The sequence below is a fragment of the Haliotis asinina genome, chromosome 10 (genome assembly GCF_037392515.1).
Source record: "Haliotis asinina isolate JCU_RB_2024 chromosome 10, JCU_Hal_asi_v2, whole genome shotgun sequence".
NCBI classification, from domain to species: Eukaryota; Metazoa; Mollusca; class Gastropoda; order Lepetellida; family Haliotidae; genus Haliotis; species Haliotis asinina.
The window spans coordinates 2,902,824-2,928,284 of NC_090289.1; the positions used below are offsets into that span (position 1 = coordinate 2,902,824).

Consider the following 25,461-nt stretch of genomic DNA (forward strand, 5'->3'; position numbering starts at 1 on the left):
GTGATGATCCTCCATCAATCAGTGAGTCAGTTGTCTCTAGTGGTTGTTTCAACAGATAATGCACATTTGAAGACACATACATGTTTATGAAGAAACCTGAAGCTATGTAGTATATCTCACACCTGCTGCCATATCTCAGATGATTACATGTATTTATAATCTGTCATCCTTAACCATGGTTTCATGTGTCTATGAACAGCTTTTGAGAAAGAGAACCTTGGGAAAACAAAGATTGACATTATTTGTCTGTAATTTAATATACAGGTAAAGAAAATATGAATGTGGAAACTAATTCATCTAAGAATGACAAACTGACACTTCTATCATGATGCATCCCTGGTGTCATCAATAATCTTCAGGATATCTATTCAATTTTAATATTTTTGCCTCTATTTAATCCCAGTGGGATCTGTTTCAGCAGATAAACAAGGATGGCTATTATAATAGGCTCCAATAATTCATTTCTTTGAAGAACAAACAAATTTGAAAATATATTGCAGATTCAACAGTTGATTTTTATTGCTAAAATTTATTGTTTCAACTGTTTGAGGAATATGTGATCAACATCATGTCACAAAAAAAAGAAATAACATGGCTTTCAAAGCTCTTAGTTTTTATACATGTCTTCCCAATTTACTATGAAAGCCATCATTTCCCATCAGTGCGTTCTATGTAAATGTGTAAAATCATGGTCATTAAGCCCAAAGATAGCGCCCCAGGAGATGTGGCAGCACTAACCTCAAACAACTCCTTGCACATGTCCATTGCTTGGAGGTTTTAGTTGGTAGTTCTTAATGTTATCGAGCAATCGGTAACATTGACAGGATTGTATTCTGATTGTGTAATGCAACGTCTAAGGAAAAAAACCAGATTGTATTTAAACATTTCACTTATTATACAAGAAAATTTTCAGCTGAAAGACAAGACTATAACCAATGACCATCTTCTGGTACAGCTAAGACACAAGACAGACATTGCGTGCAGTTAAATTTGTCTACAATCACCTGACATTTGATGGTGAATACAACAACTAAACCATTGCCATAGTCACAGAAAATACCTGCTGAAAAAACAAGAAGCCTTTATTCAAGTTTTTTGTTTTCAAGTAGAGTGGAAACTGTAGAATTTTGTCAAAGAAAAGTCTCCAAAATGGGAGAGAAGAAGCACAACCTTTTCAAGTTTTCATCTTGAAAAGATTCTTTCTCCCAATGGTTTAAATTCTTGTGGAATTCTGAAAGCCTAACACATCAGTATGCAGGAAAGAGAAAACAAGTCTGTGGGGAGTACTGAAGTGTTATATCAGTATGGTATAACACCTTTCCTGGCCAGCTCCTGTCAATCAAGCCACATCCCCAAGTGAAAACATCTAAAATTTATAGTAATCTAATAAAAACAAAATATCGATAAACAGATCCTGGTTGCAGCACATCAAGCACAATTCCACGTTTATAATGAAAAATGTTTGTTATGTCTTTTTGTGTCTATGGTGTTTGTCATATGGCAAAATATGGAACTCGTGCCATTAGTACAAATATCTTTCAAGAAGTTATTTCATAAAAACGTTTTGAGTTACAAGTATTTTATTCATGCATTTGCATACATATGTATCATAAAAGGAAATGTACTAGGCTTACTTTTTGAACTTTTAGTGTAATGACTTTCACACAAGTACTGTCACCCTAAAACTAGTTTTATCCATTTGCTGCTCATGTCTGACATAGAGATTGTAATTCAAATGACTGGTGAGACAAAAAAATCTGTAATGATAAAATATCTCTTTCCACCTTGTAATTAATGAAATGTTCCACAATACACTCTTCACGGAATGAAAGAAATACCATATGTTCCTTAAAAAAATTTCCATTTTTCAAATCTAAGATATCAATCTAATTACACAGTGGATTCCTTTTGTTATCAAGAATCCTGATCATGTGACTTTCCTTCAAGATTTAACTGAAGTGGACAAAATCCTCATCAAAGCACTATATCAGAATGTTTGCATGGCTGATAAAAGGATTTTCATCAAAAGAGAGCAAAAAAAACAACACCCTAGGCTATTTCATTAAAACTGATTTTTCAACGAGACACATGCCTGAAATACATGCTTACGATCATTACTCCCAAATATCTTTTTATTCACTTTCCTTTTCTCTGACATATATATGAATCATGTTCGCCAGGCAAATAGCAGGGCTACTGACTGCTGTCATGCTGACCAAGCCAGTGAGCCATAAATTCTCCACAAATCCAAGAGATCTGGAGATTTTACATGAAAAGATATTCTGATCTTGAAGCTAATTCAGAAATATTCCCATAAACTGGGTAATAGCTGTGAATGTTTTGCAAGTCATGAAAGCAGAAAAGCCTGGTTTTTGAGGGTTTACAGAGGTGATAGGCCTCCAGCAAAGCAATTCCCTGGACTGACACAGGGACTCCTCTATGGATGGGGGATTATCTTGGAATAATTGTGTAGAGAGGGAATATTCAAGGACTGTATCCTTGTCTGGTGTGATGTATATGTCAGTGTGTCATGGATAACAAACAATATCAGGACAAGTTGTGTGACCTTATCTGTCTCATAGCAAGATATCAGAAGAACTGAGGGCAAGCTCTGTATGTGTATTAGAACATGATCTCCCTCAAGAAGGGATGGTGACCAAGTGGATATCCAACTAACACCTCATGTCTGTATGTTATTAGAAGGGAAAAGAACCACAATTCTTTCTAGAAACACGAGTATAATGACTGACTCACTGTCATTATCATACATTCATTCTGAAAATTCTTCATTTCTCACCTGGACAAACTACAGTCATGAAGATACCCACATGGCATCTGTCAGATAACATATGTCTTAAAAGTTTGTTCACAAACTTGATAATATGTGCTAGTGGTATCTACAAGACACGATTGCATTGATTTGGTTCTTACTTCACCCAAAATCACATATTTGACAACCTGATCAATGAATAGTTTGCTTATTCTCATGATCACAAAACACTCTGACCATGAATGACATCATCCAGCTAACAGCTCACTACACACCGAGTACGAGCTTTGACTAAACAGTTTCATGTGGAGATTATCAAGGGGATGATGTTTTAGCATACTAGTTGTGCAAGAACTAATTCACACTTCCTTTGACTAAATACCACTGACACACAATGTGTACATATGTCTGGATCAAAATACATTATCCCCTACTTCGCATTGTTCAAAATAATCAATTTTGTTGTGGCCTGAGGGCAGAAATTTTAAAGTCAAATACGAAAACATCACATTAATATTCCATAGTAAAAATAGATAAATTAGAAACAGTTTTTGGAGTATTAACTATTTGACACCACAAATTTTGTCATGTTCCATTTGGCTTTCTTGTATTTTTAATATGCAATGCACAACTTCAATCACTGACCACATGCAATTTGAACTTAACATCTATCCAGCTTTTCGTCATAAACAAGCCAGCTAAGCGTATCAGTAAATAAACCAGTGACCAATGACAAAGCTTCATCACACCTGAGTGCACACCCACCGGCTCTGACCGTGTTCAGTACCGCAACTGCTTCAGTTCGAGGGAGGTAGACCCAAGCACAAAATATTGCACTTCTGATTTGGGATTATATGCTTATAAGTTTGTTCATTCAGGTTTTTTTCTTAATCATCAATGCATTTTATATATCAAGAATATGTGATAACTGAGTTTTAATTATGTTTGATTTCTTGGTTGCATGTGACCTTCAAAAGATTAGATGTTTGTCTCCTCAGTAGGATGCCTTCAGCATGAGAGAGGCTGTTTTGAGAAGAAGCCCTATGCAGTCCCACAGATACAAATCTGATTTTGCAGTCAGCACAGACTGCTCTGTTGTACAATGGCGTGGTATCCAACATGACAAAATGAGTCAGTGGGTTTGGAAACCTTTAACTCTACTCTGAATGGTGAAGGACATGATCCTGACAGATCATAAGGATCATAATCAGGTAAATCTGTGTTTGAACCCTGCAGAATGCATGATCCTGGCACTGTAAAGGGGTGCAACTGTGATTGTGTCTTAAAACAAACACTGGTCAGCTTGTGAAACCAACGAAGCTAAAAGCACTCATAATATACAATGTCGATGCCACAAAATAAACTGTGTCACTTATTTGCCTCAAAAAGATCTGACTGAGAGTTAAAAGACTGTGCAGAAGCAACAATTTATTGATCACTGAAAATCAGTGATGACAAAAGGTGTTTGTTCAAAGGGTGAATATATTCTGTGCTACCACTAACATTTCTCAATTACAGAATCTGCATTAACAAGTAAAAGTTAACTGGGTTCAGTCTGTAGGGACATTATGCTGAATGAATGTCCAGTTGCTTGTTTGGATTTAGGAAGGCTTACCTTCATAACCAGCTTGGCCACATCCACGGGGCACTTGGTGGTTTCAACTGCCACCCCATCTTCACCAACACAGGAAACATTACGTCTTTGTATGCTTTCTCCACAAACTCCAGTTTCAGCCTCACATTCTGACCAATCAGAGACCACCCAGCGGTAGCAGCCTTTCTTGAAGCAAGGTTTGGATTGGCGCAGCTCTCTCTCTGGAGGGCATCTTCGACCATTTCCAAGAGGGTTCTCAATCACTGTCCTGTTCCTCTGTGTAACACCTGGAAAAGTGAGTGAGTGAGTGAGTGAGTGAGTGAATCTCACATGACTTCAAACAGTAGAATTTCACATTAGAGAATGTTTTGTGTAAACTATTTGTATGATCTTTGAGAGAGTATCAAAATGTCAATGTGGTTGATAATATCACTGTCCCTTACTTGTTGCAGATCACTGATGATATACTTAGAATTGACAAACAAGAGCAAAAAACATCCATCAATATTCTTAAAAAATCTGAGCCAAGAAGCAATGTCCATGATACAGTTTCAACTGAAATCATTTGCAAGTGGTCATGAATCACTTTTTTACAGAGATACTGTTTGTGAAAAATGAACTGATCTCTAAAGGGACAATTATCAAGAATCATTTAATGACTGGAGAGCCACTCCTACGCTGGAACCTTCATGCAAGAGTTTTATCACCGGTATGTCTGCACAAAACATATAATTAAACTCCATGAATTTGAAGATTCAAACTATTTTATCAATACTTTATCAGACTTAAAATATTATGTTACATACCGAGGCCACATTCTGTTGTGCATGGTGTCCAGTCTGACCAGTCGGAAAGCAGACAGTCATTATCACATGGTATCTCACACGACACAACCATGGACTCAATCACTTCACCTTGGATCTGGAACAAAGTGAGGTAACTCAAGATTACTCTGCATACACAGATTGCCTATCCAATAGTGAGTGAGTGAGTGAATTCATCTCATCAAACATATAACAATGAGACTAAGTTTACACCTTTACCCTTCCACTATAAATTTATAATTAAAAGCAACTTTCATGACAGGACAGTAAGCACGTAAGAATTACAATAGGAAACAGGGTGATTAACACTTCCAATCCATATTGTACAGTGGCATGGACAATTACACTATGAGGTTCATTATTACTTCCACATTCATAAGTTCTTGTTACTTAAGACTCCACACTGCACTCTGACACAATGGTATCACAAGTTCTCTCCCTTACCTTTGCTGATGTACGTTCCAGTGGATCTTTGTAACACACAACATATTCTACAGCACATGTCAGAAAGTGACATGGCTGAATGTATAGACAACATGTAGTGTGTCTGTCCACTAACACTAACACAGACACAACCACAGGATCCATCAGTAAGGTTGTACAAGTACCACGGGATCCATCAGTGAGGTAGGACAAGTACCACAGGATCCATCAGTGACGTACAAGTACCAAAGGATCCATCAATAAGGTAGGATAAGTACCACAGGATCCATCAGTGAGGTAGTACAAGTACCACATGATCCATATGTAAACAAACTAAATCCTTGCTTTATTTACTGAGTTACTATAAGCGGTAAGTACTTGTCAAAAGGGAAAATAATATTGTTCACGGACACAGACTAAGGTAACTGAACGAAATAGCTGCACTCACTTTAGTACAGTGGATGTTGTTGACTGTCTTGCCGCTCTCATCTCGACACCATGCATACCTCTCTTTGTGTCCCACACCACACTGATCATGTCCGCTGTTTACCAAACACGATGTCCACTCAGACAGCTGCCAGGAGTACTCGATGCAGTTGTCTCCCCTTATACAGGGCCGCTGTTCCCCCATGTGTGTGCAATTGTTGTGGGACTTGATAAAGTAGGATGCTGGTTTCCGCAGAAGTTTACGGGACCTTCTCTGGATTTGTCTGCCATTACATGGCTGTAACAGATGGCTATATATTATACTACAATCAATGTTATCATACCATGTATTCCTAGCAATTCTCAATGATAATAATATATTCTGATTCATAATGATACTTATAGTGTCTTCACATAAGCATATAGTTAAAATGATTCCAGATAGTCCCAAGACCAAATGGTCCCTGACACACACCCCCATGACAGGCACAGGATACTGAGGGTCTATGATGGATGGAATGACTGATACTTGATGATGTCCAAACCCATTAAATTGTCCCTCTGATGCTGGTTGGAATATTTGCCAGTCCCTTCAAGATCTGCATCTGAACACGCACCTGAGCAAGCACCTGAGGGGCTCTGATCAGGTTAGCACTTTGAGCTTTTAGGCTCATCTCTGTGACCTTCTCACTTGTTGCCCCCAAGGGTCTGTTTATTGCCACAAAAGTCTGGCATAAGCCAAACCCAGTCCTAACAACATGGCAATAGGTGGGATTACTCTAGGCCTATAGTCTGATGGGATGTTACCTTGATGCTATCTAGGCTCCTGACAGTGCCCTTATCAACTCAAATATACTAACTACATGGTGATAGAAACATAATTATGTCCTAATGAGTAATTGAAGAATTGTAATCTTGGTACAGTGGCACACTGACCTGCGTGCAGGCTGTCCATGGCGTCCAGTCACTGAACACACAGTCCCCAGGGCAGGGTAGGAGACAAACTTGGTTCTCTTCTGGACGGTTATGCTGATCACACAGGCTGTCATCAGGGAATGTTCCAGCCAGTTGTGTCTCCCCGACTGTCTTACATCTGAGAGAACAGATACATTTTGCCATGAACATGGTATGTTTATTTGTTTGTCACCACAAAATCAAGATCAGGGTCATGTGGTCATATAAGAAGAATGTTGGCACCAACAACAGGAGCATCTCCAACACATACATCACCACAAATACCAATGCAAAATTGTCCAAACATTTAAGAATGACAAATACATCTGCAGCTGACCTGACAGATCTTGACTGTGTTCCATGTCCACATCCGGTCCCTGTCATGGGGCGACACGACCCCCACTTAGATGCCTCCCAGACATGGTACTCACAGGGGGACCGACACACTCGGCTCTGGGTCTCCTGAATCAAACATTATAAATAAGGAAAATATTGAATTGAAACAGGTTGAAAGAATAATAACTTTTTGAGGTTGAAACAAAATCACCAGTGACACCACTAGTAATCTAACTGATTTAGTTCCAAATTTAAATTAGTGCACACAAAAAAATAAATACAGGTAACCTTGGTTACTCCTATGGTCCAGAGAATTGAGCACCTGTTTATACACAGTAGAATCTTTGTAGAGTGATTCAAACCTTATCAAGAAATGTTAAAAATATTTTCCTTTAAAGAATACAACTTTGCAACAAAATAAAAATGCCACATGGCTGGAGTATTGCTGAGTGTAACACAACAAACAGTGGCAAAAATAGAAGTGAAAAACATGGATTGTATGTGATAGGAAATATCTCTAATAATACAATCACTAAATGGATTTCACAATAAGTTACTTTTGAATAACTTGGCAGACTCCAGTAAACCTTTATTGATGCTATTTAATCTAGAGTGTACAAGCAAAAGTCTTCAAAGGTATGCATGTCATCTGTCAGACATCAAGGTCCATTGTGACTTGACTACTGTTTACCTTCCGGGTTCCATCTAGTGAAGGGCACTTCCTGCCCCCATCAGCTGGCTGTGTTGCGATGCTGCGGAATCGTAGCTGCATCCCAGACCCACACTTGACACTGCACTGTGACCACTCACTCCACTCGGTCATTTCACAGTCCACTGGACAGGGCACAATACACACCTCCTCCTTGTACTCTGTGAGAAACAAGATATCATCTGAGTGTCTTAATTCATACATGTACCTTTAAAAATATAACTGTTCCATTAGGACAAACCTGCAAAATTACTGAAACATTCATGGATACAGAGTAAAGTGCCTTGTTTTCATACAGATATTCTGAATAGAATGCTTTACAATGTGTTTTTTTTTTAAGATAATCAATATTTGGACTAAAAAGTGTTCTTTTTGACAATGTCTCAAATAATTTGTATTGCCCCTTTCTACCTGAGTTGAAACATTTGTCTGCACTTTCCATATCCCTCCTGTCATTCTGACATGCATAGGCCTTGAACCTTCTCCCGCTTCCACAGTACGCCTGTGTGGGGTCACTCCTCATGGACTCGTTGGCATCACGGTGACGGATAGACTTGAGAGACATCTGTGCAAACCTCTGTTTGACGTCTTTCTTTTCATCCAGAATACAGTCTGACCATCCACCGATCACCATAGGAAGCAGCTGACTGCATTTGCACTTCTCCTGCTCGTCCAGCTGGTACTTGTGTCGACAAAGAGGATTGAAACGACTTTCGCCTGGAAAATACCCATACAAGCAAGTCATATGCATGTGGATTGCACTGATATGCAGATATGTAATATTGTAATTATACACTGGAGACGTTGGTTTTCAAACATTTACATTGACAAAACTGGTCCAAACCTTACAAATATTCGCTGGAAGTCATAGCAGCAGATCTTTAACAAAAGTCTTTACAGCTGTTGTCATGCATTATAAAAATATTTCAGACATATTGAGTAGGATGTTTTAACAGTTATGTTACCTAGAAGTTTGCGCGTCCGGAATCTGAACCCATTGCATCCCCCTACACATCTCTCCCATGGTGACCAGTCAGAGATGTGGCACTCCTTGGCACATGCCACGTAGCACTTCTCCACAGTCACTGGCATGGCACCAATTTCCAGCAGGCATGTGTTGATTGGGTGCCTGGTTCCATTGCCATGGTGACATGAGATATCTAGGAAATATATAAAAAATTATAGCCTCATGACAGAAATAGTAAGACTGGCAGTTACTCTTCACTGTTGCCATACTGCAGTGGCCTGTAAACAATGAAATCAGTGATTGGGATTCAGTAGGTGAGGATGACACAAATATCTGGAGTCCAAATTTGCAGTAATTTGATCAGATTTGGGGTCAACTCTTGCTGGGACAGTTTGATGATACTTTGTCACTTTGTCACTCTGGTAGTCATCTAGATGATCGAAAAATTCTTCAGACATATCTGCATATACAAACTTAACAATAGCAAAGCTGAGCCCAACTCACTCCGAGCCCGAAGTCCGTTGCCACAGTAAGGGACAACAGGTGGGAGGATGCAGCTACTCCAGTTAGACTTGTGCCACTCATATTGCTCACAGATTGGAAGGTGAACACACTGTCGCTCCTCAAACAGACTGTTGGGGCACGGCGTACCGCTGCCTTCTGGAAACTGTAAGATATAGCGCTGACGCTGCTGTGTGGGAAGGATTTGGCGAGCTAGAAACATAAAAATCATATACTGTTACTTTGAAATGAATAATAACAGTTTGTTTTGTCCAGAGGTGGAGAAGCATAGCAAATGACTTATGATTTTAAGAGTGCTTCTTTTAGGAGTTTAGTAGTATTACTTTCAGCTTTCAAATTACATTATCACTGACAAATGTACCATGTAGATTAGGATTTTACTAGACTTGAAGTACACATCTTAATGGAATTCTTTTCCAAAGGTATTTTCAGTTAAGCAACAAATTTCAAGCATAACACAGCCCTTGAAATTATGCATTTCAGTGATTTTAGAGAACTTCCTTCAACTACCCTGCTCCTGAAAATGAGTGAGTGAGCGAGTTTGGTATCCTCTTTTAACGATATTCCAGCAAATTCAAATTCATGATGGGGGACACTAGGAATGGGCTTCACACATTTTACCCATGTGGGGAACTGAACCCGGATCTTCGGAATGATGAGCGATTGCTTTAACCACTAGGCTACCCTACCACACCTCTGGCCCCAAAAAGGATCAATACCTGGTGATGTAACAAGTTGTCAACCCACAGTTTTACTTTCATTTCATATTTAGATATCCCAGTCCACATTACACTGAACATGACATGATGGTGTTACATGTAACACAGCCATCAACATAGCATCATCCACACCTGTTTCATGTAACATGACTACCAACACAGCACCACCAACACCTGTTACATGTAACATGACTACCAACAGAGAACCACCCAAACCTGTTACATGTAACATGACTACCAACAGAGAACCACCAAAACCTGTTACATGTAACATGACTACCAACAGAGAACCACCAAAACCTGTTACATGTAACATGACTACCAACAGAGAACCACCAAAACCTGTTACATGTAACATAACTACCAACACAGCACCACCAACACCTGTTACATGTAACATGACTACCAACAGAGAACCACCCAAACCTGTTACATGTAACATGACTACCAACAGAGAACCACCAAAACCTGTTACATGTAACATGACTACCAACAGAGAACCACCAAAACCTGTTACATGTAACATAACTACCAACACAGCACCACCAACACCTGTTACATGTAACATGACTACCAACAGAGAACCACCAAAACCTGTTACATGTAACATGACCACCAACAGAGAACCACCAAAACCTGTTACATGTAACATGACTACCAACAGAGAACCACCAAAACCTGTTACATGTAACATGACTACCAACAGAGAACCACCAAAACCTGTTACATGTAACATGACTACCAACACAGCACCACCAACACCTGTTACATGTAACATGACTACCAACACAGCACCACCAACACCTGTTACATGTAACATGACTACCAACAGAGAACCACCCAAACCTGTTACATGTAACATGACTACCAACACAGCACCACCAACACCTGTTTCATGTAACATGACTACCAACATTGCAGCATCACATACACCTGTTACATGTAATATGGCTACCAACATTGCAGCATCACATACACCTGTTACATGTAATATGGCTACCAACATTGCAGCACCTACCTCTGATGTTGAGGCACTCCACTCCACAGCTGGACCACTCTGCCCACTCTGTGACCAGACAGTCTTTAGGACACTCCACTGTACAGGTCTGGGACTGCTTGGGCTTCACACGATCCTCACATCTATAATCAAACAACATGTAAATCACTTAAACACAACCTGAAATAACAACCTACATACTGCAAAAACATAACACTATTGATTGGGACCAAGCATGGGTTACTTGACTGGGACCAAGCATAACTTACTTCACTGGGACCAAGCATAGTTTACTTCACTGGGACAAGCATAGATAGCTTCCCTGGGACCAAGCATGGGATACTTCCCTGGGACCAAGAATGGGTTACTTCCCTCGGACCAAGCATAACTTACTTCCCTGGGACCAAAAATGGATTACTTCGCTTAGACAAAGCATGAGATGCCTGAATGGGACCAAGCATGGGTTACTTCTCTGAGACCAGACACGTGCTACTTCTCTGGGACCAAGCACGGGTTACTTCTCTGAGACCAGACACGTTCTACTTCTCTGAGACCAGACACATGCTACTTCTCTGAGACCAGACATGTTCTACTTCTCTGAGACCAGACACGTTCTACTTCTCTGGGACCAAGCATGGGTTACTTCTCTGAGACCAGACATGTTCTACTTCTCTGAGACCAGACACGTTCTACTTCTCTGGGACCAAGCATTTATTACTTCATTTGGGTTACAGCCTGTGGCCAAGCATACATTATTGCACAGGATCCAATTACAGGTAACTTCAAATCAGGATTGAACTTCTGAGCAGGTGGTCAATATGGGATGGTTACCCCCTGAAAAGGAGGATCCTGGCGCAAACAGTCAACACATCTGCCACATTACTGACTATCAAGTGATTGCCTTGAGTTACCCTATAAACAGAACCCTGGAGGCAACCCATTACCTGCGTTCCAGCACAGTTTGACCCAGGTGGTTGTAGCATCGCACATCCCGCTGCTGGATGCCCCTCCCACAGATCTGGGTGGACTTGTCCAGTAGACACTTGCCCCATTCTCCATGCTTCCAGCGGTACTTGGCACACTCCACCAGGGCGGGGCACGGCTCCTCCTCCTTCAACAGTGGGGCACAGGGTTGACCATCTGTAACACACACTCACTGTCATCACCTGAACTAAAATAAAACAATCACCTGAACTAAGGAAAAACAATGCACCATATTTGAACTAAAAGACTGGATCAAAATGAACTGTTTTGATAAAAACACACAAAGGATAAAACTTTCATAGAAAAAATCAACTCAAACACATTCAGTAATACCAATATCACTTAATAATAATAATTAAGGAATATTAACAATGTCTACCACCAATTTCATTTAACTGATTTTCAGCCAGGTGAGCTACAATGATGGAAAATAATTCGTACAGAAAATTATAATTGTAAAGATTTTAAGGTAGTTTTAGTATAGTTAGTTTAATGTATCTCTCCCCAACTCTCCTACCTTTGCCAGCTAAGACAAGAATGCCTCTCTTCCCAACTCTCCTACCTTTGCCAGCTAAGGCAAGAATGCCTCTCTTCCCAACTCTCCTACCTTTGCCAGCTAAGGCAAGAATGCCTCTCTTCCCAACTCTCCTACCTTTGCCAGCTAAGGCAAGAATGCCTCTCAGAATGCTTCTCTTCCCTATTCTCCTATGTTTGCCACTGCAGGCTAGAATGCTTCTCTTCCAACTCTCCTACCTTTGCCACTGAAGACTAGTAGAATGCTTCTCTTCCAACTCTTCTACCTTTGCCACTGAAGACTAGTAGAATGCTTCTCTCTCCTCTCTCCTACTGTTGCCACTGAAGGGCAGAATGCCTCTATTCCCGATTCTCCTACCTTTGCCACTGAAGACTAGAACGCCTCTCTTGCCAATTCTCAAACCTTTGCCACTGAAGGCAAGAATGCCTCTCTTCTCAACTCTCCTACCTTTGCCACTGAAGGCCAGAATGCTTCTCTCCCTACTCTCCTACCTTTGACAGCTAAGGCCAGAATGCTTCTCTTCCTGATTCTCCTAACTTTGCCCTTGAGGACTAGACTGCTTCTCTCCCAGCTCTCCTACCTTTGCCACTGAAGGCCAGAGTGCTTTTCTCCCAACTCTCCTACCTTTGCCACTGAAGGCCAGAATGCTTCTCTCCCTCCTCCTGGTGGTGGGGACACTGCCAGTGCAGGGTTCAGGACAGGTGGTCCAGTGTCCCCATTCAGACAACACACAGTCATTCCAACATGGCACATAGCAGTCCTCCCAGTCCTCTGTCCGATGTTCACGCTCCCAGCACAAGCTCTCTGACACTCTTTCCTGGAGCAACAAACACAAACTTGTATAATGCTAGCTTTCCCTCATAACTGAAGCCCCTTTTAAAAGAAAACACCTCTATAACACCAATCTGTGATATGCACCCATATCTTAGCATCTACTGACTGGGGTCATCCTGTAGCTCTCTGAACAGGTTTTAGACTGTGATCTATAAACACATTCAAAATTATGTCCAATGCTTCCATGTCAGCCCATCCAGTGCTTCCATCTCTGTCCATCGCATTCTCAGAGCTCGGCCCATTCAGTGTTCCCATTTCTTCTCATCAAGTACTCTATATACTCACACCTCTCCTGTCAATGCAGACACTGTGCCTGGTGCGGTGACCCACCCCACATCCACCCCTCTGGGATGGCTCACAGGCCCCCAGGGTCACATTCCAGTGAAAGCAGGCTTTGGGGACACAGGACTGAGTCTCACTCAGATGGGGACAGGGGTTACCCCCAGGTCCAGGCAGGGTCAGGATTTCTCGAGTCCTGTAACGTTTTCCTGAAATGGATATAGTAATGTGCATGGATATGTAACGTTTAACTCCTAGCTGTAGTAATACAATCCCTAAAGATAGGTTCACGTAATACTGACACTGTATTACCAATACCTCCATGGTGCTGACATATCAGTAACACTTTAGGTTCCAAGGCAGGATCCATTTGCACAATCTTGAATTGGCAGACACTTGTCTGAACTCAGTTTGATTCATGCACAGTATACATCTATCAATGCCAAGGATAATTGAGTTTCTAGACCAGCAAGAACCTATCTGGCTTTACCTGTAATGTCAGGGAGTGTTCTTTTCTTGCCGTTGTCATCACAGGACCGATCTTCACACTGGGTCCAGGCCGTCCACTGGGAAACAGAGCAGTGCCAGTTGCAGTCCACATGACATCGCTGTGAGATGATTGGGCGCTTAGCTATGTCACATCGCACATCCGACACAGGACGCTCCAGACCCTCCTCTGAAACATAACAACAGCAGGAAATATGATCTCCTATAATACAAATGTCAGCATTATGCCATCATTGTATACCCAGAATTGGATAGTTACTACTCTTTATCCACAGCAGCTTCCAACAAAACTGGAGACTGGTGCCAAGGGACATAACTCTGTACAACACAATTTGTTTGGAAAATGACTTGTTTCCAAGTGAATCTATGGACAGACAACGGGAAAGAGGGACAGATGGAAGAAATGAAAGAAAGATGGACAGAGACCACAAGTATATATGTTTCACTTAGAATTTTATTCTTACATACAACTAAACATGAAATGGTGTTGGTACAACATATCAGGATTCCATTATAATGCTCATAGAAGAAAGGGTGAATGAGGGATTTAGTTCAACCATTGCTTTCTAGAGTGTTTCAGTTACAACATGACATGTCAACTTGATGTCAACATTAAGTTATGCAGTCTTGGGTCAAATACACATTCTCAGGTATAGAGCTGATAAATCTAAAGATATAATCGGGGATGATCTTTGATTTCAACCCCTAATCACATCAACTTCTGTTTCCTTAGACAATTGGGTCACCTGCCCATGTGGAGGAATGAAGTACTGATACTGACCATCCACCTCCACACAGATGGCCTTCCGGCTCTGTATCCCGATACCACAGTGAGAGTAGCCAGGGACAGGCTCACAGGTGTTCCATCCAGACACAATCCACTTGGCTCTAAAATAGGAGAAATCCAGGATATAATTATTGTGCTTTAAACTTAAGGTGCATTGTCAGTTTCATTATACTATATCATACTTAAAGGTATTACAGTTTTGCAATATTTCTTACACCAACAAAATTTATTTATTTATTTGTGTTTTCCTGAATCCAGTCATTTCAAGGACAGAATGAAAGTAAGGAAATTATTTCATTATCCCATAGGATGCAGCATCGTAATATGAAACAATACAATGAATAGAAATCTATGTACCAATGCAAATGTAGTGACTATACTTGTGCTGGTGACATGCTACAGTGAGAATATATCTGATAGGGTAAATAATGAGCATTGGTCTGGAAATTTTTTACAGTGGGATTGTCTTTAAATCTACATTAGTGACTCTGTTGGCAACGATATACCATTTTGTCCTGTTCATACCTTCTACATGGTTTGAGATTGCTGACATCATCTCCGTCAAGCTTGATGACGTCATGAAGCTTCTCTGGACATGCACGACCATTCCCTAGCGGAAGTTGTAACACTGAGAGTGTGCGGATCATGTACCCAGAGTTGATGCCATGTTCTCCATAGCAGCTGTTGTTGAAAGGCTGTATCTGTGACCAGCCTGAAACCACGCAATCTTGTGGAATGATGCAGGATTGATGTTGATGAAGAAGGGGCTCGGTGACCTTGTCTGTGCAAAATCTGAAACAGTAGATCAGTGTTGATAATGGAGGGATTTGAGAGACTGTTGATAAAAGAAGGGTGACTTTGTCTGTGCAAAATCTGACTTTCCGGTCATGACTGAATTACATTAAGCTATTGACAAGTAAGTATTTTCTAAATAACAGCTAAGTACTAAGCTTATAACAGAGCAATGTTGCTAATGACACCACCATTCAGGAAAGACATCGTTCAGTTAAGGAGCTCAGGGCAGTGAACACCTGAATCTTAACAATTCATTAAACATACCCTAAAACATTGTTCTAGCTATTAGACAAACATCATTTTTTCAGCAATGATAAAAAACAAGTGCATCAGCATCTTCAGGTTCACTAAAACCACAAGGAGGACAATGAGTCTCATGACGATCAGGCTATAGGACTCACCTACTAACCATCCAACCAACATTCAGGTTCCCTTACCTCTCTTGACTATACACAGTCCACAATTGCTTATGTACCAGGATAGGGAGTCATTTCAAACATTGTATGTAAGCTTGCTGAGAGGATTAAGCTCTTTAGCCATGTGGTCAAGGTGCCTCATTGGACCAGAAGGTCCATGGTTTGAATTAAAGTGTTTATTGTTCATTTCGGATACCAGTCACATACCAACTGTGTTAGTGGTGGGTGTTCCCGGAGAAACAGGACATGCTTACATTGGGTGTCAACACTGATTGCTAAAAGAACATGGGTCTCTTGATATATATAGTTTTGATAGTTACAAATAACCTCATTTAAACTGAAAAGGAAAGGAGCCCTTGTGAGATTTGTGCCTGTGGAAATCTAGACTTGCTTCAGGTGAGGCTTTAGAATTGCAGGTTGGGTTAGGCAGGAAAACTGCAGTTCAGGGACAGTGAGACAGATTACACTGACTGTGAAAAATGCATGTAATTTTCATTTTCACCTAACTGACAAACAACACTGATTATCCTTTACCATTCATATTCTGGAATCCCTTTTCACAATTCCTGTGACGAGAAGATGGCTCAATGGCAAATCCTCAACACCAAGCCTACCATACTGTGAACTACCACTGTTTGTATGGTAGGCCTGAACACTTGAACACAACAATTTCAAGTCTTTGACAATTTATCTTAACCTGACCAGGAGATATTGCCTTCAGTGTTTGGTCGATATTATCATATAAAAATATAATAAAGGTTTGATTTAAAGATTCAATCAATTAGTTTGCTTGAAAGTTTAGTTGAAATTGGATCATAATAAACAAAAAATATAGCCTTATAATCTTGTTTTACTATGAACTTTGTTCAGCACAATGAATATCCAATCACTGCTGGGGGGCAATAAACTGATATTGTGACTGTCACATATCACCACTCTACATAGCCAATCAATACAAGGATCAATAAATCATGTCATCTTTGCCTGAAGGAGTTTATGTGATCAAATTTGAAACTTGCTTTCTTTAAATCAATAGTTTTTCATCCTATATTATTGACAATAAGTAGCAGATAGAAATTAATAATACACAGAGGAAATTTTACAGTAGTTGTCAGGTATGCAGGTTCTCATATGAAGTAGTTACAAGCTGTAGTTTCAAGAAGGGCATACTCTGTCCTTTATCATTCACTGACCTAAATGTTAATAGTTGTATCATCCTTTATAATATACAATCCATTTGTTAACTGTACCACATGTTCAATTGCTCACCCAAAAGTTGCAGGTTATGAGCTCAACAGTTTGAGACATGTTATAAATGGCCAAGTGGTATGATTTTAGTGTTATCAATGGATGTACAGGCGTTGCTTCTCACAGACTGAAGAAGCCACTTAAACATTTCATGAAGAAAGAACCCTTCATACTTTGCAAGCCAGAAGATATCTCCTTGTAACCTCCACCAGAAGTCTATACAAGTGGTTGATTTCATTAGGAAATACTCACACATAATTTTCCAAGAATAAACACAAATGACAGATGCATATATCAGTGCACAGTATGTTGAATGTCTTAAGGATTGTGAAGACAATATTTCATACAGATCTGAATGCCAATAGCTCCGATAAAGAGAAAGTTGATATATTTCAGTGTCTCTAATCTGCCTTCCTTCGTTCTTGCAGCAGTGCCCGTTAATATCAGTCTCACAAAAACAGATTCAAAAATAGACATAATTATCCTGTCAGGATTAAACAGAAAAGTGTACAGCTTGTTTGATTGTTGTACACATTAATCTGATCAGAGCCAGCTGGATACCAATTACATTATATGAATGGCCACTACAGGAAACCTCTTCCTTTCCCCCACATCCTTTAAAGAAGGATGTTTCCATGTGTTATGCCTCACAAGGCCATATTCTATCCATGTACAAACTGGCACAAGACAATCTGATTATTAGAACTGTTCCACCATTGTCCAAGTGAAGAAACTAGATCAGAAAGTGGTGTAGACTCAAGGCATTGTAACTCCAAGTTAGATCTACATGTAGATAATATGCCAGAAATCACACTCAGCTAAAAAGGAATAACAATCATGCAAAAAATAAAAATGTTGATACCTAAAACAAATCAAGTTACCCTGGTATTTCCTAGGCAGGAAACTTTTTTAAAACTTTGGCTCACAAGAGAATGATATTTTTTAGATGTAATGTTTCATGATGATGGATATGGAGATGCATTTTGGGGAAACGTTATACATAAAGATGTATTATCACAGGATGTTTATCACATAGAGATGTGTAATATATCGGTAAAAGTAATGATAAAGAAATTACTCATCTTTCATGATTATCAACCTTTATAACAAGAGATACACAAAAATGCAAGAATAAATATTAAATCTTTTTAGTTTCAAAATATATAATATACAACTTCTTAGCGTGTGCATAGCTACTATTAGTTGTTCAGTCAATGTTTGCCACCCTGACTTCCAATCAGGCATGCCTGAACTGTTAGAAGCACTTGTAAAAGGTGATACAGAGTACCACAACCAGATAGCAGCAAATCATCATCCACAGTAAGCAAGCAATGGAAATCCAAAATGCTTCCCGTCTCCAAAATTATCAATTTTTTTCTCAGAAAGCTGGTTTTGAAGCATACTAAAATGTGGAGATAATTATGAAATGACTGACAATCATCATGGAAGTCACTGCCAGAAAAAGAGCTACATTCCATTGTTGCCATGTTCCACTGAAAGCACAGAAACCAAGACAGTACATTGCTGTTAATTGTTAATTTCTAAAGGTGTCTTGAGCCCTTTTGTGTATCAAGAAAATAATAATACCTTATGATGAAATTTCATACAGTTTCATAGCTGACCTTTCTAACGTCTCATTTTGGTATATAAACTTAACAAGACAAGATCTCTGTTTGCTTTCTCTGTCAGACATTTCAGGGCAAAACCTGTAACGAAGTGGCCCTGTCAGATAGATCTAAGCAAGACATGTAACCAAGGGTTTCTGGAAGATAGATCTAAGGAAGACCTGTTAACCAGGGGATTCTGGAAGATAGATCTGAGCAAAACCTGCTACTTGGGGTTTCTAAACAAGAAATGTAACCACAGGTTTCTGGAAGATAGATCTGCGCAAGACTTGTTACCTGGGGTTTTTGGCAGAAAGATCTGCAAGATCTGCTACTCAGGGTTTCTGACAGACAGATCAAAGCAAGACATGTTGCCATGAGTTTCTGACAGACTTGTAGTCATGGGTTTCTGGCAGAAAGATCTAAGCAAGATCCTGCTAGATCTAAAGAAGGCCTGTTACCAGGGCTTTCTGGCAGATAGATTTAAGCAAGACATGCTACAAAGGTTTTTGCTGATATGGCTTTTTATATCAATAAATAAACAAGTAGATTCCCAACCCAACCATAGATTCTCAACCTTCTTGGCATGTTTGCTGTGAAGGGTTGTAAGAATCAATGTAGAGACAAACTGACATTGGAGACTGTTAATGTGGCTCCAAGGACCACGTCTCACTGGAGGAGTGGAAACGTCTTGCACTGTCAATCCCTTAGTTCCCACTGGAACATGCTATCTTGATCAATAAATAATGACTGCATCATGGAGACTGTCTACAACTGATATACTTCAGTTGTACTCCATCATGAGAAACAATGAGATGTTACACACACAATCACTAGACTGAAACACACATGCGGCTGCAGTTACTATCATACAGCATCTTCAAATTCCCGTCACTGCCTTTGATTTACAACTTTGAAGTTTTGCCAAGGTTATGATCATATTATAAAATTCATGTTTGAAATTCAGAAATATATATAGAGAGAGGATAGCAGATAAAAGATTCACTTTTTACACATGGTAGTTATATACAAGGCTGTAAACCCACAAGTTCACACGCAACCGAGAAGTTATTATGCTGATGGTTGAGTGTATCTACTTGTAGATGTAACTAGGCATGGATGGATGGCAACCTACAGCACTGACAGATGCCTTTACCACACAGTTCTTGGCTATCATCATCTAAACCTCCTACCTCCAACCTGTATGTTAGACTGCTATTCAACATAACATGTAATTTGTAAGCCAAACCTATGCTAATGCTTAGTCCTTGGATATATATATAGCGTCATAGTAAACTCATTTCAATTGAAAAGGAGCGTCTTCAGCTGAGATATCCTGAACCTGGGCAAATTTAAACTTGCTTCATTTAGGGCTTTAGCATTGTAGGGAGGGCTACATAGCTGGGAAAATAATGTGGTTCAGTGACTGTGAGACAGACTTAAGTCAACCATAAACTCTAACAACGATACGCCATAATGTTTCTCTTTGGAACACTGGAAATATAGAGTTGTTAGTTGGCAGGTAGAGCATTCTAATTATAAATGCATCTTTCCTAAATGCATTGTAAATGGACAAAAGGCAGTAAGGAAGCCTTGACCAGTACCACAGAACACAGGCCACCAACGTGACACCTGCATCTGTGTAGTGTCATATAAAATCTAATGAACTATCTGGGAAAGAGGGATCAGATCTATCTCATCTGACCTGGACCCTCTGGGAAAGAAGGAACACAACAGGAGATGAGTCTCATCTAACCCACAGACTCTCTAGGAAAGAAGGAACACAACAGGAGATGTGTCTCATCTAACCAAAAGACTCTCTAGGAAGAGAGAACACAGCAGGAGATGAATATCATCTAACCCACAGACATTCTGGGAAAGAGGGAACACAACATAAGATGAGGAGTCTAGGTTCAATCACAGTCCCAGGGCCACTTTATTTTCCCTACTGTCTAGCCCTGCCTGCAATGCTAAAGCCTTAAATGAAGCAAGTCTAGATTTCCTCAGGCTCTGGTCTCCCTTAGGCTCCTTTTCAATTTAAATGTTACCAATATTTATTCAGAGGGTAAGCGTTAGTCTTGGAAGAGACAGACAAGAGACGACCTTCCAAAAGCTATCATCCACAGTTTCAGTAGTATAGGTAATGAGAGTTCTGGACCACTTTTCAAAAACCCCCTCTAAAAAGCCTCATTTACTAAATGAGGCTTTGGTGGGACTATTAGCTCTTGCTATTATTGCCCCTACTACAAAGCTACGCCATCACGTTTACCGTGACTTGGCAGGCGGTAACACTGTGCCGTACGGTACGATCAATAATTCTTCTCTTACAAAACCCCTACCCGGCCCATCCCTCAAGTAGTACAAGTTAGGTTCGTCGGCTTTCATATCCACTTTATCTATGTTGTAAGTTTTGACTGACCATATAGGATCGGTGGCTCGCTTACGGCTATCACCCTCGTGTTCCCCAGGCTGGTACAGATACCTCACTAGGGCCCTATCCGGTATCTGTTTCTCCTTCCCACGCAATGGAGCGGCCGACTCTGCAACTATTGATTTTAGTTTGATAGCGTCTGCCGGTTTCTTACCGGTGAGACGGGTGACTTCATGGTTGATTGCCGACACCACCTCGGGTAACCTCGTGACCCATTCGGTCGATCGTTTTCCAGGGGTGGTCATCTCCCTAGCATACTGATAGCCGAACAAGCGCTCAGCCAAAGTCCTATTAAATCTCTCAACTATGGCTTGGCTGCGATGGGCTCCGGCCGTGCCACGCCTGACCTTTGTATCGTGTTTGGCTAGCAGTTGTGACACGGCACCCATGAACTCCCGTCCGGGGTCAACTTGCAGCTCTGTTGGCCACGTCAGCGGGCTGCGTTTGTATATACGTTCAAATCCTCTGGCTACCTGGGCCAAATCTTTCGTGGTCAAGGGTTCGGCTTCCTTGTAACGACTGGCTACGTCCACTACGGTTAAGGCATACTTGTACCTCTTATCGTGGGGTAGGAACAGTAGGTCTGCCTGGTGAATGCTATTAGGTATGTTAATACCGAACCTCCTTCTAGGCACGTAGCGTGGTGCCGGTAAATAGATCTGCCACAGGGCTTGTTTTTCAAGCCACGCTTTGGCTTCCTCCGGGGGTACTCGCGCTAGTTTAGCTAGCTTATCTACTGCGCTAGCTCCTTTCCAGTACCCACGCGGGCTGTAGTAAATAGACTCAAATTTTTTCATGTCCATACGCGTATGTGTTTATCCCATCAATAGCTATCCAACGTTTCGTATCCATAGGCGATAGGGACGTCTTGTTTATAGTCAGTCTGTATATCTTGTGCCCATCACTTCTAAGTGTGTTCATTTTATGTCTAAAGGTACGGGTCTTGAACAGGGCTTCCTTGAATCTGGCGTGTTTGATGTGTTGTTTCACCACATACTTCTTAACCCCCTTAGCCTTCCGGATCTCGCTATTGTCGGCTTTCAGTATGGAGTACATCTTAGGCCTCAAACCTATGTACTCGGCTATTGGCGTGCCAGCACACTCGTCCTTCATCTTACCTAGGACCTTTTTATTTACCGTACTGTGTAGGGTATGGGTCTTAGGGTAGTCGCTGGTGTCGTATAAATCGAGGTGTTTTTTCATGTCCTCGTACACGTCCTCGGTTCGAATCTCCATCAGCAGGGAATCCGTGTCAGTGTACAGCACTTCGCACCTGTCGCCGTATTGTTTCTTGAGCTCGTTGTAGTAAAAGTCGTACATCAGGTGTTTGGATAAATCTAGGATGCTCATCCCCACGTAAACAGGTCGGTTGAATTTTATGTGGCTTTTCTTCATGTGTAGGGCAGCCAGGTCGTCTGTGAATATCTTGCTACGGTTGAATGCCGGACTGGCTATCAATTTCCTGAGCTTGTCTTCCTCACTAGATCTAACCAGCTTCACGGTCACGCGTTTCCTCAGGTTCTCCATAGTCTTACCAAACACCGAGTTGTTCATGAGCTTGTAGAGATTTTTCTCAAAATCACTGGTGGCTTTTTTTCGTAGGTCTGTGTTCATTCTGATGTAGGGCTCCATCCATGGGCTCTGGTCGAACATGAGCACCCTGTGTATTTTGGCCAGCCTCATACCCAACGACAGGTACAGCTGTAGGTTGCGATAGTGAACGATGTACTTGGTCTTATTCATTAAGTTAGGCACGAGTTTTTCAACGTCTGTCACACGACCACCTGACAAGTTATGTTGGTACTCAGACATCCAGTCTGGGTTAACCCTCATACGTTCGGGTGCAAGGGGATAGCTGTTGTGCGATGTGTGTAATTCCTTGGGGTACTCTAAGTCAACTTCGAGGATATACCCTTTGTTCGAATCTGGTGCAACCTCCATAACATCAACGTGGGGTACCCATTCGAATCCCCCTGTAGGTAGATACTGGCTCATGGCCCAGCCGTACAGGTTATTTGCGTCGAGGTAGAGAATGTGATTGGTTGGTTTGTTAGGATCGTAACCTTTCACGTATTGATTATTTGCTTTAGCGTATCGTTTGGATGCCATGGAAATCCCACCTCGCAAGCCTTTCTCAATGAATAGGTGCATGTCGTAATCTGTGAGCAATTCTAAATTAACTCCGGTCTTTCTAAGCAAGGCGTCCCACGACAGACCTGGGCTGGTATAATACCATGCGGGGTCGAGTTTATACTGCTTTAAACAGGTCCGCCTGAACGTTTCAAACACGTCGGCTAACAGCAGTACATCTGTCCTCAAGTACAGGTCGTGATAATCACCCAGGTTCTTACAACCCAGTTTATTCCATACGTTAGTCGCGTGCGAGTAATCATCTCGTGAGACGGACGCCTCATTCAGCTTGCTATAAAAGCAGTCAATAGGGGGTAGTCTGGTCTCGGTGAACTTGACCCAACTATCCATGTACTCATATGGGTACACACCCTTCCTCATAAGCAGGGGTCTAGTCTCGGCGTCTGTGTATTGATCGGTGATAGGGAAGGTATTGTTAGCCTTGACCAGACTGTCGAGTGACGACAGGAGGAATTGAAACGAGTCAATGAACCTAAGTCCGTTTAAGCTGAAGGAGATGTATCTCTCCATGTTGTTGGGGATGCACGATATATTACCATCGATTTTCGCGATGGCCTGCATGATCAAGTGTGAGTCGTACCCTCTCAAGTTGTGAAAGACAACGGGGATGTTTATTGTCTTAGGGTTGATTTTAAGCTTGAGGTTGCACGCGTTGTGAGCGGCGCCTCTATATTTACCAGTTATGTGGCAGTGATCTCTCACCGAATCACCGTTAAGTGGTGAGTCGCACACGTGACAGTTAATGCTACTAGCGTGAGCTAGCCTGTCGGCTCGGGTCATACGCATGGGAGCGATTCTATACAATGCATTCCTAATAATTTTTTCTTCCTCCTGCAAGCACTTTAGAAACCTTTCAGCCGCGTCAGGGCCCCTATACACTACCGGAGCTTTCGTTTCCCCGTCACAACGGACGACAATATATCCAAACGAACAGGCTTTATGCTCTTGTGTCTTGTGGGTGAAGCTACCCCCACTAGGGGGTGTGGGGGAATCCCCACCCACAACTAAGGCTTCGAAGTCGGCGTATATAATATAAGGTACAGACATTTGGTTCTTGTGGTTACTGAATTTTAGGATATTTTCACCTTCCTTAGGCATGTCGACTCGTATGGCCGTCTGCCCCACACCTTGGCAATCATCCCGGTGGGATTCTAATAAATCAGCTCGACTGAAACCGTGTAGACATCGTACACAAAAATGTTTTTCCCCATTGTGTTTCGACTGGTCGTGCAACAACCGGCTGAGATGTTTTATCCATGTGTAGTGAAACTTGTCACCTCGCTGGATCATGAATATATTGATAACTTGGCAATCCTTCACCGTGCTGACCCTGTGTACTATTATTGTATTACCTTCGTGCCCAAAGACATTTATAGCCAGATTATTCTGTTTTTCTACTTTAGTGATCTGGGATATGGGGGTGGGTTCATCTATACCATCCCAATTAAGCCCATCATCTTGGGGATAGCTAGAAAGCCTATCTGAATGAGTGGCAGCTGGAAATAAGGCTGACCTGATAGATATCCTCAGGCAATCGTTTCCTCTATTCTTAACGTTTACTATGGCATGTTTGTTCCTATAGTAGGGGGGCAAGGCTAGGTATGACCCGCCTCTGAACGGCACGTATTTAGCTATGTCTAGATAGACGT

At 41.2% G+C, this 25,461-nt stretch overlaps 1 protein-coding gene across 3 annotated transcripts in view; it reads right to left on the minus strand.

Annotated features, from left to right (window-relative positions):
• The window catches only part of LOC137298313 (thrombospondin type-1 domain-containing protein 7A-like), a 320,745-nt gene that overhangs the window by 48,966 nt on the left and 246,318 nt on the right, over nucleotides 1-25,461 (minus strand). For all 3 annotated transcript variants that reach the window (XM_067830517.1, XM_067830516.1, XM_067830515.1), the window contains exons 6-21: nucleotides 15,693-15,959; nucleotides 15,162-15,268; nucleotides 14,364-14,549; nucleotides 13,880-14,082; nucleotides 13,385-13,577; nucleotides 12,186-12,381; nucleotides 11,263-11,384; nucleotides 9,508-9,717; nucleotides 9,002-9,196; nucleotides 8,448-8,753; nucleotides 8,019-8,197; nucleotides 7,329-7,453; nucleotides 6,974-7,130; nucleotides 6,060-6,335; nucleotides 5,171-5,285; nucleotides 4,386-4,651 (exon numbers count right to left, since the gene is read on the minus strand). In XM_067830517.1, the coding sequence (XP_067686618.1) occupies nucleotides 4,386-4,651; nucleotides 5,171-5,285; nucleotides 6,060-6,335; nucleotides 6,974-7,130; nucleotides 7,329-7,453; nucleotides 8,019-8,197; nucleotides 8,448-8,753; nucleotides 9,002-9,196; nucleotides 9,508-9,717; nucleotides 11,263-11,384; nucleotides 12,186-12,381; nucleotides 13,385-13,577; nucleotides 13,880-14,082; nucleotides 14,364-14,549; nucleotides 15,162-15,268; nucleotides 15,693-15,959 (3,103 nt within the window). The remainder of the gene's footprint in view (nucleotides 1-4,385; nucleotides 4,652-5,170; nucleotides 5,286-6,059; nucleotides 6,336-6,973; nucleotides 7,131-7,328; nucleotides 7,454-8,018; nucleotides 8,198-8,447; nucleotides 8,754-9,001; nucleotides 9,197-9,507; nucleotides 9,718-11,262; nucleotides 11,385-12,185; nucleotides 12,382-13,384; nucleotides 13,578-13,879; nucleotides 14,083-14,363; nucleotides 14,550-15,161; nucleotides 15,269-15,692; nucleotides 15,960-25,461) is intronic.